Genomic DNA, 21,010 nt, shown 5'->3' on the forward strand with positions numbered 1-21,010 from the left:
TGCATAAGAAATATTATTTGGAGTTGCTGCTGTTGTAATCTGAAGCTTTTTCTTGTCAGTAAAATATGAAAGCAAAACTAGAAGGTCCAGTGAATATAACGTGCGTCTGTCTTTAGTGCCAGCTCTAATATGCAACCTCATTACTGAAAGAATGTGTGTCCCCACGATACAGCATTATTTATTTTGTGGATTGTGCAACCAGTTTGGGGGCCATTTAAAACTCTGTTTCTGTTGGCCCTTCTGGTCCTAGCTGTACAAGAGTTCCAAAACGTTAGGTTGTCCTTGGAGATTTTTAAGTATGTGGGCATACAGTATTTTGTAGACAAGGAAAGATGCGGCATTCTACCTTGGGCATATCTCCATACTAACACAGCCACTTGCCTCCTCACTCACAGCTTGTTTGTATCCAGTCAACTGAAATAGATGCATTTTTTTTTCTTCTACTGGAGATAAAGAAAATGCCTAGAGGCATATATGTGTGTGTGTGTATATATGTATATATGAAGACATAACCAATAATGATAACAGCAGGGTCCAGAAATCTAGCACTGCAGATATTCAAGATTCAGCCTTGTTCTGGTCTCATTTTATCAGGATGATGACCTAACTATCTTTGTGCATCTTATTGCTTCAAGAAACAGTGTTTCTGCTCTCTCTCATAATAAAGCTTTTTTTTTTTTTTAATTAAAATTAAGATTAAGTGATAACCCTGCTCTGTATAGAAGAATGCGCCAGAAACCTCCATGTTCCTTTTCAACCTGAATTAATCTGTGTTTCTGACTCATACTGTTATTATTAAAACATTTGCATTGAAACTTTCTCTCTGTATGAGCAAAGTACTCCTAAACCTAGAATCTCAACACACAAAAGAAAAGATGTTTTGAGGAACCCTATTACTCAAGTATCTACAGAATTAACATTCTGGAAAGTTTAAAGAAAAAGAAAAAACATAAATGATCTGTTTTTAATGTGGGGATGAGGGGAAGAGGAAAGGAAAAACTGAAATTGTTTGCTTTCTGCAGCTTAAGGGTGTAAAAAAAAACAAAACCACCCACCCACCCACCATTTTTATCTTCTTGACTTGCATAATATTCTCTGTTAAACCTCTGTTCTAAAGATGTTCAGCTTCAGGGGCCTTATCTGACATGATAAACAGATGTTAGTACAGTGTTTCTCCCTCTTTGAAGGTGAATCTGTGCTGAGGTGGACAGGTGGGCTGAACACCCACCAGACACTAGAATTGTTTCCTGTGAAAATATTCTTGTCACTTCAGTGTTCAATATTACTAGAAAACAGTGTTTTTCAGTTCTGGGAGAAGAACATATTTGGAGTTTTGCCATTATTTCACCAGCTGGTGACCTATCTGCAGATTAATAAGTGGAAGGCACTAGAGAACTATGAGGAAAACTGGAACGTTTGTTTTACCTACAAAACTTACAGACCTGCTGCATAAAAAATTCTGTATCGTAACATGGGAGTGAGCTAAAAGCCCAGTTTATGCAGGATTGAGCAATGCGGTCACCACAGATGTGGTTTTGCAGTCCTGACGCTCCCACCTGCTACAATGGCACGTTGACCAGCATTTTACAGAAAGTCTTCTGGACTTTATACAAACAGGCCACACACTGAACTCATGAGGCTGGCCAGCATTTTTTTTAAAGTTTTAACAACCTCACAAAACACAGTACTGCTGTGTCAGAGAAAATACACTGTTGTAACTCAATTTTGTGCCAGTTCCTCCACCTGCTTCTGAGTTCACAGATGTTGCCTAGACAATGTGGAGGACACTAACAAAAATGCAGCAATAGATCCTGTGAGAGATTGCTGCTATATTTTATAACTGTTAGGGAAGGGAGGGAAAGAGGGCAAGGATCATGGTAAGTATCTCCCTTTGGAGGGTTATTTCTGATTTGCCTAGATCGGATTTCAGGGACCAAGGGGACTTCAACTTGCCAGACGTCAACTGGGATTACCACACGGCTGACAAGAGCAGGCCCAGGAGGTTCCTAAAGCACCTCGATGATAACTTCTTGGTGCAGGTGCTAAGGGACCCAAGCAGGAAAGGTGCCCTCCTAGATCTGTTGCTGGAGAATGTCTTTTGGGGACGTGGCAATTGGCGGCCATCTTGGTCATAATGACCATGAAGTGGTTGAGTTTAAAATTTTTGATGACAGGAGGAAAACTGCCACCATAACTTCAGCTCTGGATATGGGGAGAGCAGACTTCAGGCTGCTCAGGGAACTAGTTAGCAAGGTTCCCTGGGAAACCACTTTTGAAGGCATCTATCAGTGCTGGTCAGTCTTTAAGCACTGCCTCCTAAAAGCACAGGATAAGGCAATTCCAAAATATCGGAAGTCAAGCAGGCGGGGCAGAAGGCCAGCTTGGCTGACCAAGGATCTTCTGGAGCTTAGGCATAAAAAGAAAGTGTATGGCTGCTGGAAGCAGGGTCAGGCAACATGGAATGAATACAGGGACGTTGCTCATGTTTGTAGGGAGAAAATTCGTGTGGCCAAAGCCCAATTACAGTTGAAGCTGGCCAGGTCTGTGGGACACAATAAAAAGTTGTGTTTTTTTTAAATATGTGAATAGAAAAAAGGAGGACCAGAGAAAACATAGGTGCGCTACTTGATGGGGATGGTCACCTCACAGACAAGGACACAGGCAAAGCAGAGATGTTTAATGCCTTCTTTGCCTCTGTCTTCAACGCTGATGATGGGCTTTGGGACCCCGGGTGCCCTGAGCTGGAGGACCGTGACGGTGGGAATGATAAACTCCCAAATGACCCTGCATGTGTGCGGGATTTGTTGCTCCACCTGGATCCATAGAAGTCCATGGGTCTGGATGGGATTCATCCCAGGGTGCTTAGAGAGCTGGCTGACATCATTGCGCAACCTGTTATTTTTCAACGATCTTGGGAATCTGGAAAGGTCCCAGTTGACTGGAAGCTGGCAAATGTTGTACCAATTTTCAAGAAGGACAAGAAAGAGGACCCTGGCAACTACAGGCCTGTCAGTCTCACGTCAGTGCCTGGTAAAATTATGGAGAAGATTATCCTTGAAGTTATTGAAGCGCACCTGGGGAACAATGCAGTCATTGGTCCCAGCGAACATGGGTTCACAAGGAGTAGGTCCTGTTTGACTAACTTGATTTCCTTTTATGATAAGATCTCCCATCTAGTCGATCAAGGGAAACCAGCTGATGTGATCTTTTTGGATTTCAGTAAAGCTTTTGAAACAGCTTCCCACAGGATCCTACTGGACAAAATGTCCAGCATACAGTTAAACAAAAACATCACACGATTGGTGAACAATTGGCTGATGGGTGGGCTCAAAGGGTTGTGGTAAATGGGTCCACATCAGGCTGGCGGCCAGTCACCAGTGGGGTCCCCCAAGGCTCCATTTTAGGACCAGTTCTCTTCAATGTTTTTATAAACCATTTGGATGTAAGAATAGAAAGTGTTTTGAGCAAACTTGCTGATGATACTAAACTGGGAGGAGTTGTTGACTCTGTTGAGGGTGGAAAGGCCTTGCAGAGGGATCTGGACAGATTGGAGTGCTGGGCAATCACCAACCACGTGAAGTTTAACAAGAGCAAGTGCTGGGTCCTGTGCCTGCGACAGGGCAACCCTGGCTATACATACAGACTGGGTGACGAGACGCTGGAGAGCAGCCCCACAGAGAGGAATCTGGGGGTTTTGGTTGATAGCAAGCTGAACATGAGCCAACAGTGTGCCCTGGCTGCCAGGAGGGCCAACCGTACCCTGTGGTGCATCAAGCACGGCATTGCTAGTCGGTCAAGGGAAGTGACTGTCTCGTTCTACTCTGCACTGGTGCAGCCTCACCTCGAGTACCGTGTGCAGTTCTGGGCACCACAGTACAAAAAGAATGTGAAACTATTGTGGAGCATCCAGAGAAGGGCTACAGAGATGGTGAAGGGCCTATAGGGGAAGATGTGTGAGGAGCGGCTGAGGTCACTAGGCCTGTTCAGCTTGGAAAAGAGGAGGCTGAGGGGAGACCTCATCACGGTCTACAACTTCCTCATGAGGGTGAGTGGAGGGGCAGGCGCCGACCTATTCTTTTTAGTGACCAGTGATAGGACCTGAGGGAATGGTGTCAAGCTGCGACAAGGGAGGTTCAGGCTGGATATCAGAAGAGGTTCTTCACTGATGGTGGCCGTGCACTGGAACAGGCTCCCCATGAACGTAGTCATGGCACCAAGCCTGTCGGAGTTTAAGAAGTGTTTGGACTGTGCTCTTAAGTCACATGATCTGAATTTTTGGGTAGACCTGTATGGTGCCAGGAGTTGGACTCGATGACTCTTATGGGTGTCTTCCAACTTAAGATATTCTATGATTTTGTGTATCATCTGTCCACAGGATCAACTGACATAAAGTTGCCCTGAAATAAGGATCATAGAGGCAGCAGCTGAATTATCAAGGAAAGAATTTGAGAGTGAAATAAGGCGCAGTTTATTTGCACAACTACAGCAGGTAATGGCATGGAAAATTCCTGGAACTCAGGTGAGGCATGGGAAATGTCCCCCACGCAGGCAGGTTCTCCTAACAGTGTTGGCTGATCACAGACGGACACCTGGCCGCGTTCAGGCCGGTATAGGGGCACAGCTGGCAGCACCCCACGGCCGGCTGCTCTGAGGTACTGCAGGTACCCGCAGGCCTCCCCGTGCGCCTGATGCGGGCTCACCAGCCCAAGCCCCACTGAGGGAGCCGCCCGCCGCCATATGGCGCCGGAGCCGCGCCAGGGAGGCTCCTCCCCGCCGCCCCTCCCCGCTCTCGCGAGAGCGCCGCGGACGGTCCCGGCTCTGTCGCAACTGGCCGCACCGCGGCTCTCCGGGCCGCGGCATGGCGGCGCCAGGCTGCGAGGAGGCGCGGGCGGGCGGCCTGGCGCCGGGGGCTGGCCCCTCGCCCACCGGTGTGGCGCGGCGGCGTGGCCGGACGTTGCTGGTGCGGCACCTGCCCGCCGAGCTGACGGCGGCAGAGAAGGAGGAGCTGCTGCGGCACTTCGGGGCGGCCTCCGTGCGCGTCCTGGCGGACCATGGGAGGCTGGTGAGGGCGCGGGGCCCCGGGGTTGGGGGCGGCCAGGGAGGAGTGGGGGGAGCCCCGGGGCCGCGGAGTCCGGGCTTTGAGGCGAGGCCTGCGTCGCTGCTCTGGTTTTTGCCCTGTGAGGGTAAAGGCGGCGGGGAGGTGCGCCTTGGGAGGCGCGGGCAGGTGGTTGCGCGGCTTTGTCCCTTCAGCTCTTGTTTGGTGTTTTTATTTGCCACACTGCAGCATTGTAGGTGTATTTATCAGGCCAGGCAGGCTGTTTGCTAGGACCCTGGTACGCTCGTCAGATGAGCGATCTCTGCGGCTCCCATCCCTGCCACGCTTCCGTTTCTAGGGTATTAAAAATACTGACCTTATTATGATGATTTTCCTGATATGTGCTATTACAACAGTGTTAACATTCTTATTGTCTTTATACTGACTCTTGTATTGGCAAGATGAAGAAATAAAATGTGTTTAAAACAGATGTAAGTTTAAGGTGAACTTAAGGTTTGATCTAATATGGAAAGTGAAAGTTTGTTTTATACTTAAAAAGCAAGGGAAAGCATTGGGTGGAAACCATCCAGAGCACAACAATAGTTATGACTTCAGTAGCAGGAAAAGCAATGCTTCTAGGAGTAGCTTTGCTGAAAGTAATTTATTAAGAGCTGCTGAAATAAGCTTCCTCTTTTGAAAAGAAGATAAAACATCTTAAATTGTAAGCGAGTAGGTACTGATGAAGATGACTTTTGCTCACTAGAATAACAGCAACAAAAATACTGTTTTCTGGTATTCTTCAGACTCTGGGGTCCCCGTCTTAATTTTTAAACACAGCAAGTGCCTGTCCTACATTCTTAGCAAAACATTCCCTAGTTCTTTGCAGCACAGTGGAGCTGGTTATCTAGTAACTGGAAGTTTTCTAACCTTTTTGATTTGAATTCAATATGATACTTTTTTTGTTTGCTTTCCAGAAACACACTGCTTTTGCTACCTTTCCCAGTGAAAATGCTGCTGTAAAGGTTTGTATAGAGTTTGTTATTAAATGTTTTAGAAAAGTACTTTTTTGAATTACCAGTTCTGTTGCACAGTGTTTTACATATGATCTAGTACTCAGTCTCAGGAAAAAAGATGCAGAGCAATGTCAAGTATTAGAATTGTATTTCAGCAGATGCGCAAAGGATTTGCTAAAATGAACACTCAAATAGAGTCATAGGAAAGATGGGATGGAAGGGGCTTCTGAAAGTCATCTTTTGGGTCCAACCCGTCACTTACAGTAAGGCAAACTTAAATGAGTTGATGCTGATGGTACCTTATCCAGGCTGCATGTGTGTTTTTGTATTAACTATACAACAAACGTAAGTTTCTTGTGTTCTGCACAATCATATATGTGAGAAAATTCAGACATAGTTAATGTACGCAATTCAAGGCGGCCTTGAATGCCAAGCTTCAATAAGAAAAAGAAAAGCAATGTGTTCATGGAGGATATGTAGGCAAAAAAGGTAATACTGATAATGCCTTTTAAATATGACTGGTAAAAAGCCTGTGTCCTGAATTTTTCCTTCCTATATTCTAGGTAGTTTTTTTTAGGTTATGCTATAAATTAGTATTGAAAAAAGGTACAAAGACTATATGAGGTGAACCACTGTGAATTTAGGTTGCTTTGTGTCAGTTGTTAGCAGCCTATCAGGACTTGCAGAAGGCTGGAGCTTCACAGTGTAAAGAACAGTTAGGCATCTTGATTTTCGAATTCCCAGGTATTACTGGTGGACTACAGCATGTGTGTAGTTCATGAGAGAGGGATTTGTTTCTTGAAATTGTAGAGATTTACTAGACTAATAAGTTGTTAAGGCTGCAGTCTCACTACTGTGTTCAGATGGCCTAAGTGTTCTAGCTGTGCAATGTAATCTTTCTCTGATCTGCTGGCAAGAAAGAGGCTGCCAAAAGCAGCACTGTGAAGGTGGGAACTACGTGTCTCTACCACTACCTGTGTCTCTAGTAAGACAGGCTTAGCTTTAAAGCAGTTAGGAGTCTGTCCTATGGCTGGGTTGCCAACCAAAGGAAGAACAGTTATGCTTTGAAACAATTCTGACATTTTTCCTTCTCGTTTCTTTTTTCCATTATAATTACTTGAAGGCTTTGTCAAGACTGCATCAGCTGAAACTTTTAGGTCACACTTTAGTGGTTGAATTTGCAAAGGAACAAGACAGCGCGCAGGTTCTTTGCCAGCCTTTACCCTCAGAGAAATGCAAAAGGTATGTGGATAATAATTCAGTTTCTATGTTTGTGGTCAAGGAAAGGAAATTCTGTATTCATAACATCTTCATAGTACTGTTAAGTCAAAGGATAAACCGTAGCCTTTTAAAAATGTTATGGGGAGGTTCAGAGCTATTCCTCCCATTAGTATTGTTTCATTCAGTATCATTATGTAATAATTCCCATCCTTATTCTTATTGATTGGTGTCTTTCACCAGTACATGGTCCTGTGAGTTTTCATTCACAGAGCAAGACTCCCATCTGCATAAGCTGACCTCTGTGATATGCAGGTTCCCTGTGTTTTAAAGAGCCTCTTATACATCTTTCTTTGCGTCAGGATTATAGTTTTATTTTGTTATTAAATGGTACATACAGTGTTTTCCTGTTGTTTCTTTCTAATCTAATCGTGGTCTAGGCAGAATTGACACCTGCAGGTATGATTGTATAAGGCTATACTATTGTAGCCATTGGCTTCTCAGCTGGAGCTGCTTTGCATGTATCTAGCTCAAAGCATGAGCAGAGCAAACATAAAACTCTCTCACACTCTCTTCAGATATTTAAAGAATATGTAAATAAATAATAATAATAAAAACCCAACAATGAATCCCAATGCTAGTGTGACTGAGTACTGTGATAGTATACAGGTAAACCTGAAAGCCTAACCATGCGATTTATTTATTTTTTAATTAAGTACTTGACAAGCAATTGAAATCCAAACTATTTAAGTGATAGTGATAAAAGCTATGTGATTATGCCTAGTTAAGATCAACTTTGGGGTTTTGAAAGTTACTCAAGCCACTCTAAATATAAACAAGTCAATAATTTAGTATTTTTGATCTTATAGTCTCTGAACAGAGAGTAACGTTATCTTTTTTTCTTGTGAGTAGATTTAAGTGAGAAGTGTTTAAACATAGAAGACTCACTTAAATCTGCGTGAGTATTTGTTCTTGTGGGCCTTAAAAGTCTGGCTACCATAGTTGATCTGGTAATGCCGTTGATTAAAAAAAAAAATACTGCACTAATCTGTTTCTTGTGTTGTTGAATTTTTGAAATGAAACATTCATATTTTATGGAAGGCAGTTAACTTTTGCCCCGTTTTAGTTAACGTTAAATTATTTTTTTAGTTCAGAAGAGCTGGTGAAAGAGGAAGAGAAGAAAGAACCAAACTGTCTTAAAATAGACAATGGAATTGCACCCAGCCATGGGTTTGTACTTTCTTTACTTTTTTTGTTCTGTTATGGTTTATGTTGAAATCAATGTTAAACATGGTTGAACAAGAGACTGTAGTAGTCTTGTTTTATAGTACGCTGCTGTTTTACATGCAGAGATGTAGGAATTTTCATAAAGATGAAATTCATAGATTGTCAGGTTTAGAACCCTCACAGTTGAGTAGTGACTGGTGCTTTGAGACAAGAAGCTCTGGATTACATAAAAACATGCTAGCGCAGTTTGTCTCTTTCTCAGGAGGAGTTTAAGGGCTGGCTGGGCTGTCCAAATGTTAATAGCAGAATGCTTTTAACTTTTTTTTTTGACATTTTATGTTCTTTGTTTTTGCATACATGAAGAGTAAGTTTCTTTGTGGGCTGGTAAATCCAGCACTTGGAACTTTGGGTTTACAGTGTTTGAAGATGTTGATTGTTTCCTGTGCTTGTTAGGCTTCGTCCATGTGTTGATAGATTTATTTTAGCCAAGCCCAGTAAGTCTGTCATGCGTTAGGGGACTGACTACTCCTTGATGGTAAAGATTTAATGTAAGTGGCCCAACCAGCCAAAATGATATGTATCACTGTTCTAGGGGAAATGGTAATATTTTGGTGACATTTCAGGTGTAATGAATAGTTAAATCTCGAGTTAATTACTAATTGTTATCAGTTATTTTGTGGTACTGGAGCTAAGATTCTTTGTTTTTATTCTTTTTCCTCAGTCTCACCTTTCCCATCAATTCTTGCCTCAAGTATCTGTATCCACCACCTTCAAGTACAATTCTAGCAAATATAGCAAATGCCTTGGCAAGTGTGCCCAAATTTTATGTCCAGGTAAGTAAAAACAGGCAAAAAAAAAAAAGTATAAAAACAAAAACATCTCGTCTTCCCCTTCTTAATTATCCACAGAAATAGTTTTTGTCGTAGTAAATGCAAGTTGGTTTTCTTGTGATAGTGTTAACCAATGTTAATTCTTTGCCATGTTGAGATAGTAAGTTACTTCAGATCAATGAAGTCTTAATTCACTGACACTAAAGACTTAACTGGATGTGATCATCCTAATTAGATCTGACTTGAGCACTTCTAATTTCAAACTGAGAAGAGGATTTATGTACTACTTTGATAAGCCTTTTTAGGCTGTTGCTTGCATTTATCATTAGTGTTGCATCTCAAGTTCAGGTTTTCTTATTTTTTTAGTAAGATATGTAGTTGTGCTCTCAGTAAAACTATGCTGATTTACACGTACAACATGCTATCAGCTGTGATATCTAGCAAGGAACTCATACTTAATTCCCTAATGAAAATATTACTTATCTTGAATTATTTCAGGTACTTCATCTTATGAATAAAATGAATCTTCCTCCACCTTTCGGACCAATTACTGCTCGCCCTCCCATGGTAACTTGTTTAATACACATTTTAAGTAGTGTAAAAAGGCTTCATAATATAAAATGTAAGCAACATGGGAAGAGATCTAAAGTTCAAACTTCTAAAAGTTGAAGTGTCTAGTGAATATCAAATACGGCTGCATTTCATTGGGTGAGCTGTGTATGTTAGTCTTCTAAATAAACCTTTTTAGTTATACACAAATACACATGTATGACAATAGTACTGGAATATTTCAAATCACCGAGTTTAAAGACAGGGAGGTTGTCGCATCGTATTAAAGATGCATTGCTAGAAAATTGCTAGCCTATTGCCTTAAAAAGATAGTTACATTCTTTTATCTGTGTGTTTCTTAGCAGTTCTAATTAGATTCAGATTGTTAATGAGATTGTACAGAGCTTTTTGATTTGATTTGCTGTCTCTGGGATCTTTTTTGAAAGAGGCAGGGTAAGGGCAACTGGCAGAGGCTTAGAGGGAGCTGTTCCTGTAGAAGTCTAAAGGGAAATAAAACTACTGTCTCTGTGGTTTTAGTTCTCCTAAACTACCCTGATAGCGTAGTTTAACTGATTGTCAGTAGAAGATTGAGCAAGTGAGGACTTAATGTAGTCGTTGGTGTTACTGCCTTCGGGTATCATGAAGCTGTGCTTCACTAGATTTTGTGGTTTGTCTTGACAGAACAGCTTGTTCTTAATAACAAAGGTATGGATCTGGCTTGTATAGAAAACTATAAAAATTATCAAATAAATTAATTCATACTGATGTTTCAGAGGGAAAAAAAAAACACAACTTTGCCTGGTATTGGGCTGGGTTAAGCTCTGGGAATTTAGCAGTCATGCAAAAATGAGTAGTAAGGTGAGAAGTCAGTCCTTAGAATACGTAGCACAGTTTCTAAAGGGTGCATAGTATTTCTAAGGCTTGTATGCAACAGTGCTTTATGGAATTGATGGTACCTAAAAGTAGTTGTTAACTGTAGTAGGATTGTTGAAGGTGGGACTGGAGGTGATTTTGTACATAGACAATTTGTTACAATATGAGGTTTCCGTAATCTTAATGGGAAAACAGATTCCTTTCATGAAATTCTCACTGCTTATCGAAATAGAAATGCTGTAACTTTCATAGTTGGTGGAAACAAAGTTCAGTGCAGAACCTGAGGTGGTTTGGGAAGTTAAGGCTCCTTGTGTATGCTTTGGCCATACTCCTCTCAGAAAAGTCCTTCTAAACAAGTGCAAAATAAAAACCCATGGATGTCATTTCTACTTTTATGTTTAACTCTTCCAATTAAAATTATAAAAATATTCACTGTTGCATCTCAGAGAGCAGCAAACTTTTTTTTTTAGTGTGGAAGTTTTCATTACTAAAGTAGTTTATCAAAATACTGTCTAGGTCCCTGCAAATGTACTTTAAAAAGTTGTTTCTAGCCATCTTGTAATTTACTGCTTTGATCCTTTTTATTATGCACAAGGAAAACAAGATAGTCCCTTTTTTAAATAAAAATTTTGCCTAAAGATTTTTTCCTTTCTCCCCATACTTAGTATGAAGAGTATTTACCAGTGCCTGTGCCACCTCCCCCAATCCCACCTCTGCCTCCTGAAGAGCCTCCTCTGCCTGAAGAGGAAGAAGAGCAAGTATCTAGTGAGGATGAATCAGAATATGAAAGTGATAACGAGGAGGAAAAAGAGAGGTGTGCATTTTAGTCATTTGCAGGCTTTTGTGTGTTTTTTAAGTGGTGTTTTTACTTGTATAGATCTCAGTTCTGCCAGTGGTGAAATCTGTGAACATCCTCAAGGAAGCTCCAGAGCAACTTGAAAACAGGAGGACAATGCTGTTCTGAACCACAGTAAGACAAAACATGGTCATGTGGTGTACAAATTATCATGTTTCTTTGTACAAATAAGAAAAACAAAACTCATCATGGAGAGAGAATGCAAGTATAAGGAAGTAATAATTGATTTGTTTTCTGGTTTCTTCAGTTCTACACATTTTTAGTGAGTTAACTACTCAGCTTCAATTGTTTGTGCACTCTGACTTCCAAAATTTTCTTTGTATATCAGTGTGTATCTCTATAGGTAATAATAATGTGTGTGCTCAGGATTCTCTTACAGCTTTAGAGCTGAATTGGTGTAAATCAGAACTGTTTTTTTAAGTTTTGTAGTAATAGTAAATGAAGAAACAATCTTCTTTTCCTGCCATTTAAACTGACATGAAAAGTAAATGAGGAAGTAACTAGCTATATGCAGAAAATACATGCAATTGGAAAAAACAGAGGTCCTGTTATGTGAAAACAGCATTATAACAAAGGTTAAGCTTGGAGCTTTTTTGTATTTTTACTGCTTTGATGTCCAACTTAAATGTATACTTTGGGAAGAAAGGGATGTCACTGAATTCATGATTTTGATTGTTCCCTTATGTGATACTCCTTTACTCCAGGTATATCAAATTACTGTTTGTTATAGTTTTAGTGTGGTTTAGATCTTAAAGCAGCTTCACAAATAACTTGTGTTCTGAAAAGTTGCATTTCCAGGGTTTTAAGGAAGGGAGAAGGGTTATATTTGTGCATACGCATTCTCAAACCGTGCTTTTTTTTTCTTTTTATTTATCATAGAATGACCAAATTGATGGAATTAGCAACCCTTCAGCCTAAAAGACCAATAAACACAAAGAGGCGTGGTGTTAGAAAAAAGCAAAGAATTAAAGATTTACTTAATGTTCCAGTGTGTGCTCCCCACAGGTTTGTATTATTTCTGTGGTGCTTCCTCTTTTAAGAAAACTATTCTTACTAAATGTCTTTCTCTGCATTCTGTTTGCTTTAGTGTTGTTTTGATAAGTGTTCTTCACTGGTATGTAATTAGCCCAAATTGTCATGTAGTTTGAACTAAAGTCTGCTCAACAACTTCAGTGTGTAATGCTTGCCTAGTTCAAGCTCTTTATCTTGCTATCAAACTAACAAGAATCCCCTTTTCACTAAAAAAAAAAAAAAGTCACGTCACAGTGCTGACAGAAGTGATCTGGATTTATTGCCTGGGGTGACTCTCTTAAAAAATAACAAAAACTGCTTTGGCCTAAGTCATTTTGATTTCTGAAATTGCAGTACTCTGAAATAGTAGATACTGGTGAAGTATTTCTATCCAGTGATGATCTATTGAGAATACATTTTTTTCAACAGCCTTCCTCTTCCTCCATGTGCTTTCATATATTTTTCAAAAAATTGGTATATTTTAACACTATGTGAGAGCAGCAGCCGTGACAGTTATTTTTCTTACTGAGGTTCCCTACAGCTTTTTGGGAAGTGTCTGCATATATTGTAATGTGGTATGTTTTTTTTGTTGTTGTTGTTTTCAGTGCCAGTCAAACCTAATGTATTTGCAGTGTTTTAATCAAATTGAATTGTATTAAATGAAATTTATGAAATGAAGAACTTGTTTTTTTGTGGTAAACAATAGGATGAACTCTGTCTGGAATAAATCTTATTGATTATGCATTTGTCAGTCACTGAATCTTTAATTAATGGTTTTTGTTTTAAACAGTAATTTGCACCCTACGCTGTCACCTTCAGATGTCTTTGAGCAGCCACAGCATGTAGGTCATAAAAAAATTGAGTTCCATATTACTACTGACATCCCATCTGTTCTTCAGATAAACTCGGGAAGAGAAGAAAAAAATGGTAAGAGTGTATACTTCAAATTTATTTAATATTAACTTGATGTGGTTTCAGTGAAAAAGCTGTTAGGAAAAATAAAAAAACCTGTTTTCCAGAGAAAGCTGTTAGAAGTTCACCATGTTTATTTATGGTGACCTGCTCTTTTTATAAAAATTTAGGTTACTTTTAGCAAATATGGTACAAATGCATTCACACTATTACATAGTGTAATTGAATATATCAAGCTAATTTTAGATTTTCCTTTTCCAGCTCTTAGACTAGTATTCATGTGTTTGCCAGCTTCTTCTCTGTGACACAGTGATAATCTGCTTTAACGTTTTTGGGCCATGCTAACAGTGAGGTGTGATGGTTTCTAGAAGGGTTGTGGTCAGTCTGTTTTTCAGTATTTTACAATAATATACTTTTTTTAATGAAAATTAAGTAAACCATTCATACAGGCTTGAACAGTGGGCCTACTTTTAATTTAACTGGCATGTGCTGCAGCTTTTCTTGGTAATACAGTTGATTTCATTGAACTATATAGATCAAATGTATTTGTCAAGCCAGGAAATAAGACACCTTTCCTTAAGGATGTGTTTGTATTTAGTTACAAAGTCAACTATGTTCAAATGTTACTAAAAGGAATATACTTTTTTTTGTTTGCTGTTGTTCCTCTTGTGAATAATTATATGAGCCACTTGTTTAATGTGTTCAAATTATAGACCTTTGTGCTGCCATGGAAGAAATCAATAACACAGGATTTGGAAGGATTTTCCCAGCTCCTAGCTCAAATGATAAAATGGAAACTGAGGAAGAAGATGAGGAAATACCGTCAGAATTTATTTCTAGAAGGGAACTAGAGAAAAACAGGCTTTCTAGAGAAGGTACAATGATGAGAATAAATTATTTAATAGTAGCTCTTTTGCTTTGTTGTAATAAAAAGTTTTAAGTATTTCTTCTTTTAGTTTATTGCATGCAATTTAGTAATTTGTTTTATACTGAGCAAAAATATATAATAATTACATGACCTAAAATATTTAGACTGTCTGTTTTTCTGTCTTCTTCAAGAAATGGAAAAATTTTCTGTCTTCAAAAACTATGAGCCAGGTGATCCAAATTGCAGAATATATGTGAAGAATTTAGCTAAACAAGTTCAAGAAAAGGTAGGTAAACAACAAAATTTGAATATTTATCAAAAAGGCTTTTTAGCAGCTTTCTTTTTATGCCTGTCCTTTAATTGCAGGATCTTAAGTTCATTTTTGGAAGATACGTTGACTTCCAGTCAGAACTGGAACGAAATATGTAAGTGACTTTGATACTTGGTTAAAAGTAAACCTTTTACATTAAGTTTGTAATATTGGTGAAAATTATTATTTGAAAACTAGTCATTTTTACTTTTTTCTACTCTTTTCTTTCTGCTTCTGTGTTTTTATGGAGGAAAAATGCTTCTCATCTGAAAATCTTCCTTCATCAGAAGTACAGAAATAAATATTTCTTGCACAATTTCTGAAGACCTCTTTATTTTGCCTTTATATTTTGCTTACTAAATTTACTGTTTGTTGGCTGAGCAATGCAGAATGAATACAGCACAGATAATAGTGTGTATGTGGTCAGTTTGCATACCTTGTATTTACTGCAGTTGCACACCAACTTACAATCCTGCAACCTAATGCCACTAAATAGTTTCTCCCAGGCAAAATACCGATGGTCTCCAATGACTTAATTCCTGCATGTAGTCACTGCTTCTATTTTTGCCATTCCTACTTTAAGCATGAGCATTGTAACTGTACTGTGAAATATCAAAGTGTGTTTAAACACCAGTATTTCCTAATTCTCAACTTTGCCTCTAGGTTTGATATACGTTTGATGAAAGAAGGCCGTATGAAAGGACAGGCTTTCATTGGACTTCCTAATGAAAAAGCAGCTGCTAAAGCTTTAAAAGAAGCAAACGGATATGTCTTATTCGAAAAACCCATGGTGGTTGTATCTTTTTCTTCAAATATTTACATTATATTCTCTGGAATTTCTGTCAGTCTCTAGTTTTGCCTTTATAGAGGGTTCTGCTTTGTTAGAAATCTATGGCAAGAGAAGATACCTTAAGAAAACCAGACAGCATAACCTAGCGTACTATTGTTAATTTTATTATAACTTATATGTAGACACCCCTCCTGAAATAGGAAAGTAAGTGTGCTTTACGTAAGACTTAAATTGACTTTTCTGCTCTTTGATCCTGCAAACACAATCAAAAAGATAATTTAGCTTCTATAACCGTTGTATTTAAATTAGGTAGGTTTTTCAACTTGTTTAAGCATACATTTGCAGAATTGGGAGGTCAAGTGTGTTGTGGTTTTTTTTTTTTTAGCATAATGTTCAAACTCCTTTTGTCAAGGATTTACATTCACAAATATGTATTCTATTTCAATTATAATGTAAAACCAGGAATATTTAGAAATGCCTCTGTTAGAGTCAGTGCTCTTTATTTAGATTCCTTTTCCAGCTGGAACTGTTAGCTACTTTGCAGGCAACTATTAGTTACCTTTTTTGATTGGATTGTCTTTTTTTTTGTCTTGAAGTATTAAATCTTTTCCTGTCCCTTTTTTTTACCCTAAGTGTTTTAAGTCCTAATCTTTGACTAGTATACACTATTGTTACCATATTTAATGCCATAGTAGAACTGAATCACAGAAAAACAAAAGGATGGTTTTTAAATTACCCTTTGCTGAAATTATGCTCCCATTTTGCTCCTTGATTGACTCCTCTGTTTATCATTGGAACTTGTGGTCCTTAACAGAATCTCAGCAATTTGCTCGTTCAGCTAGACCAAAGCAGGATTCCAATGAAGGGAAAAGAAAAAAATAGAATGCTGCAGAAGGTATGGATTCTCTACCTAAAAAAAAAAAAAAAAAAGAAAAAAGTTGTGGTGTGGTGTTTTATTTATTTATTTATTTATTTAATGTCTGCTTTGGGAATAGTAATGGTGAAATAGAAGTATTTCATACAAATTTTCTTTTCTTAAATGTGTTCTACTAGAAAAACAGGCTGCAGGATGCGTAGTTGTTGTAAGATAAAAGTGTTGCTTTATCAAAACTCTGTTTAGAATCCCGGAGATTTGCCAATTCCATAATCTTGAGATCCTAGCGTGGTTGTCAGTTTTTCTGATCCTTAATCAGGGGGCTCGGGACCTGGGGAGAAAAAGTTTGTAGAATCTGACCACTTACCTTATAGTAATATTCTGAGGTTTTGGCTTTGAAAAGGGTTGCTCCTTTGCCCCCTCCCAGACACACACACACGTTGTAAAGGACCTTTGGTAACTCTGGAAAATGAGATCTCAGTAATTTTGCGGCATCCTTCAAGCTTGTCTCATTTGGGAAAGGACAGTTCCTTACAGACTGCACAGGTGCTGATTTTTGGCATTTCTGTCTAAATAGATGAGAAAGTAACTTCTACTAGAAAGCAATCGCTTTAGTTCCTACCATCCAACTTCATTTCTGCTTACTCTTAAGTATTTGCTTTATACTAGAATAACTCAAGCAAAATCAGCTGTAATTTAATGTGAGGATTTTCATGGCCCCGAAAATTTTAGTGAACGGTCAAATTAGCATTTGAAGTAACGGTTGGAAGACAGAAGCACTCTGTGCTCAGCCTGCACTCTTTGATAGCACCACTAGCTCAAGTTTAAAGGGCGTTTATCTGAATTACATATAGTTTGGCATCACTCTCATTATCTATCCCTATATCTTAATACAATTGAACTTGAAGCTCAGGTTGAGTGCTTCTGAAACATTTTGCTTACTCAAGCATATTTTTTTAATCTGGATGTTTTATTATTATTTTGGAAGAAAACTGAAATTTGAAAGCAAAGATGTAAACAACTGATTTTTATTTTTTAAAAACTGTTTTGATTCCCTGGTACTATTGTTATGAGGGTACTATTCCTATTCATAACAGCTACTATTCATAACAGTCGTAGGTTTCTTGTTCTGTCAGTTGTCTAAAATGTTTCATCAGATTCCAGTAGAGCTTTTTTACCTCATTTCTAAAGTGCTGTTTGGTCTTACCAGTTCCTATTCTGAGTTACTGGTTTGTGGTTTGCAAAATCTGTATCTGTTATCAAATTAAAGATGACTTTTTTTTTACAGGCATTCTTTTGTATTCGTTGTTGAAAGTAGACAAATGAGCTGTGACTAAATTATTTTGCATTATATTTTCTCTAGTGTGTGATAAGAATAATATTAAGGTTTCTTTAAATGCAAAAAAAAAAAAAAAAAAAAGTATTTTAGCTAGTGGAAAGCCTTAGAAGTGAAGTCTGAATGGTTTTATTTAAGGCATTCCATACCTTTCCAGGCAGTTTACTCAAATTTGATACTGACTTCACTAAATGTGGTAAATAATACTTGAATTGCTTATAGGAAATAAACAGGTGCTTACTTGGTTATTAATCATGTTGATGATCAACTCTAGCTTTTTTTAGAATGAGCAAACATTTATGCAAGACTTATTTGTACATCTGAAAGTCTAGATCGGTTACCTTACTGTCACTGATTTAATACATTGTGGATAGGACTTCTTCCTTGCCTTGCCCGTTTATATGTAAAGATCAGAGTGCACCACAGACTAATGCAGATCCCTTGGAATCCTAAAGGTTTAAGCGCAGATTATTTCATTTGCTTCCATGCTAATGATGAGGCTGAACCCTATTTATACACAAATGTGTTCTCCTGTCCCTGCTGAAATACTTTGATGGATGCTGCTGATTTGCAAAATTCCATGATAAAATTTGAGTCTGTAAGCAAGAAGGACATAAGAATCTCACTTAAAAAATACATGTGTATAAATATATTTATGCAAACATCTGGGAGATGTCAAATTTGATTTGTCCTGCATCTCAGTATCTGTTTTTCTTTTTCTTGTAAGAAGACTAAATTGACATAAGTTTAAACTTTGATTATATTTGAACAGGAAGAAAACTCATTAGCTCATGAAATTTATTGCAAATACTTTATTATTTTGCAAATACTTTATTTTCTCTATAAAGTTTTTTTCACTTGTAGGGAAAATACATATGGTTTGTAAAAATGCTGTGACTCATTGCTAACTGAAATGTCTTTTTCTAATGGACTGACAAAACCTTCCTTCAGTTGGTATTAGGGATGGCTATGTTTTCTGTAGCTAAAATACAGCTTATTGGGATAAGGGTTATATAGAAGAAACCGATGTTGAGAGGTCACCAGCTTCTTTGTAGAGAAGAAGTGACCTGAAAGCCTGCATTGAATGGAAACATGATTGGGTTTTGGACCTGATGGAAAAAGTGAGTCTGTAAAACTGAAAGACTTGAAGGAGAATTAATGAGACAGAACAGTCTGGTATCGTCATAGTGGTTATCAAAAGATGTGCTTACTTTTGAATATAGAGTTTGTGTTGGTGGACTCATCAGCACTCATTAAATCTCATAAGGGGTCAAAAGCATATTTTATTAAACGAGGCATTTTTGTTTATGATAGGTAGCATAAACTTGTGTGCGCAATACTGAGAATCAAGTAAAATTAAACAACATTCTGCTGTTCTTCTTTAGAAACATTCCTGCGTAAATACTGCAATAATACTGTCATGCAGAGTGTATCCTTTCTTGTTGTATCCTTTTTTGTGCAATGTTTCCCATAGCACTCAACTACCTCTTTAAGTTTTCACCTAGAGTAGGTGTGGGGAGGAGTTTATACATTTTAGAATTTGAACTAATCTGGCAATTTTAAAAGCAAAGGGCACTTTTTCAGGGGGGAAAAAATCAGTCGTCTCTGTTGGGTGAATAGATGCCATGAAGCTTCATAATCTTAAAAGGTGGCCTCCACCTTTTTCTTCAAAGGTTATACAACTTAATTTGTGATACAATTCTTTAGCTTGTATGGGATTGAAGTGTTACATTGATGTGTGTGGAGCTGTGCTGAGCTCACATTGAGGATGTCTTGCTTTTCTTTAAATAAATATCGTATGTCACAAAGCCATTCTTACTGTTATTAAAGGGTAGGCAAGTGTCTTAGACCATTTGATTTCTGTTGTCCTGGTATATGAGAAACTGTCTATTGATTTTAGTTTGTACTTTTTCTTTTTTGAGTAGAGGACAAAATCTAATAGTATCTCATAATGAAGTAATAGAGTTTGGCATTGAACTATTAATCACTACTACTTTGTTTTTATTTTTTCTATGCACTGAGGTAGTGTATAGAACTTAAATTCTGTATGAGTTATATAGCACACTGACTTATTTTTCTTGTGGATTTCGTATTATGTTATTGTTTAATTTACTGTAATATAAAATTAATACAGCCTGTATCTATTAAGTCAGATTTTTTTCAGATAACAATTTTAGAATATTAAGCATCTTTCAATTTAGTTGTCAAAAGAAAGCATATCACTACTATTATCTGGCTGTTCATACTTCTAATATGCCTTTGTGATGTTCCAGGTCCTTTTTGTGTTCCATCTCTTTCAAGTATTACCAAGCTTGGCGAAGAAGCAGTGTAATCAGCGGGACTCTGAACTGTGCGTAGTGCATTTCTAAAGTATTTAATGCAGAGTATAAATTTTCTCATCTTAAAGATTCCAAATGTGTTGAAACTGTCATGAGACTTATCCAGTAAATGTATGTACGTTTGCTTTTGAAATCTCTAATAAATTATTTCCTTTCTCTTAATTTTGCATTTGTTTGTGGGGTTTGGGAATGGGAAGAAGGAAGACGACTTTTTTGAAAAGAAAGAATCCAATTGTAATTAATTGTACAACTTGTTCTAGATGATTCACAATATGTGTTCATAGGCATGAGGGTGAATGTTCTCTTTAAGTCTGATGTTCAGTTGTTGGTGGTTCAGGGTATAAAAGGTAAGTAAATCTCAGGCTGATCTCATTTTAGTGTAAATCTTACCATGGAAACCAAACTGGACTGGTGCACTGGCATGAATTCATTCTGTGCAGCTAGATATTTTGATTTTTCCTTAATAATTCATTGTTTATTCACATTTTGAAAGATGCTACTAGTGCGACTGAAGTCATTGGAACAAGCATAACAGTTCAAACACTGTTAAACCAGCATAGGTGCCCTGGTGAGCCATGTTTAATAAAAATCAACGTTGTGAAGGGCACAAAGTAAGATTTGCTGCGTACTGAGAAGGCTAGTGCAGCTTTCCAAAATCACATGGGAAACGTTGCAATGACACTCGTCAAGAAGGTCCATTAGATTTAAAGATAAAATTATTCTATAAAATATGAATTCACAACTGATGGTGTGATAACATGCTAGTGTAAAGATGGTTTTTGTCTTATCCCAGTTGCAAACAGCCTATTGATTGCTGGACCAAAAATTATTTTATCATAGCTGTTTTTCTGTATGATCTCGATTAACAGATACTCAAAAATGCCTTTACTTGAATTCTTCTCAGCTTATTGCTGCATTCCTGTGTGGTGGCTATATGTGTTTGTTAGTTTCTCACCTGTTTTTGGAGTA

General features: G+C 38.1%; 1 protein-coding gene across 2 annotated transcripts; it reads left to right on the forward strand.

The window, feature by feature from the left end:
* Positions 1-4,791: 4,791 nt before the first annotated feature.
* Positions 4,792-20,199, forward strand: RNPC3 (RNA binding region (RNP1, RRM) containing 3). Of its 2 annotated transcripts, none has more exons than XM_035537447.2 (15): positions 4,792-5,062; positions 6,010-6,057; positions 7,172-7,290; positions 8,416-8,496; positions 9,215-9,326; positions 9,822-9,890; positions 11,411-11,559; positions 12,481-12,606; positions 13,403-13,539; positions 14,238-14,399; positions 14,584-14,678; positions 14,759-14,817; positions 15,366-15,498; positions 16,315-16,387; positions 19,976-20,199. In XM_035537447.2, the coding sequence occupies exons 1-14, from the start codon at positions 4,859-4,861 to the stop codon at positions 16,372-16,374; spliced, it is 1,554 nt and encodes a 517-aa protein (XP_035393340.1). In that variant the 5' UTR covers positions 4,792-4,858; the 3' UTR covers positions 16,375-16,387; positions 19,976-20,199. The 2 variants fall into 2 exon arrangements, with proteins under 2 accessions (XP_035393340.1, XP_035393341.1); XM_035537448.2 differs by having other exon boundaries at positions 4,820-5,062; positions 19,088-20,199.
* Positions 20,200-21,010: the final 811 nt, after the last annotated feature.

The sequence above is a fragment of the Cygnus atratus genome, chromosome 8, assembly GCF_013377495.2.
Source record: "Cygnus atratus isolate AKBS03 ecotype Queensland, Australia chromosome 8, CAtr_DNAZoo_HiC_assembly, whole genome shotgun sequence".
NCBI lineage: Eukaryota > Metazoa > Chordata > Aves > Anseriformes > Anatidae > Cygnus > Cygnus atratus.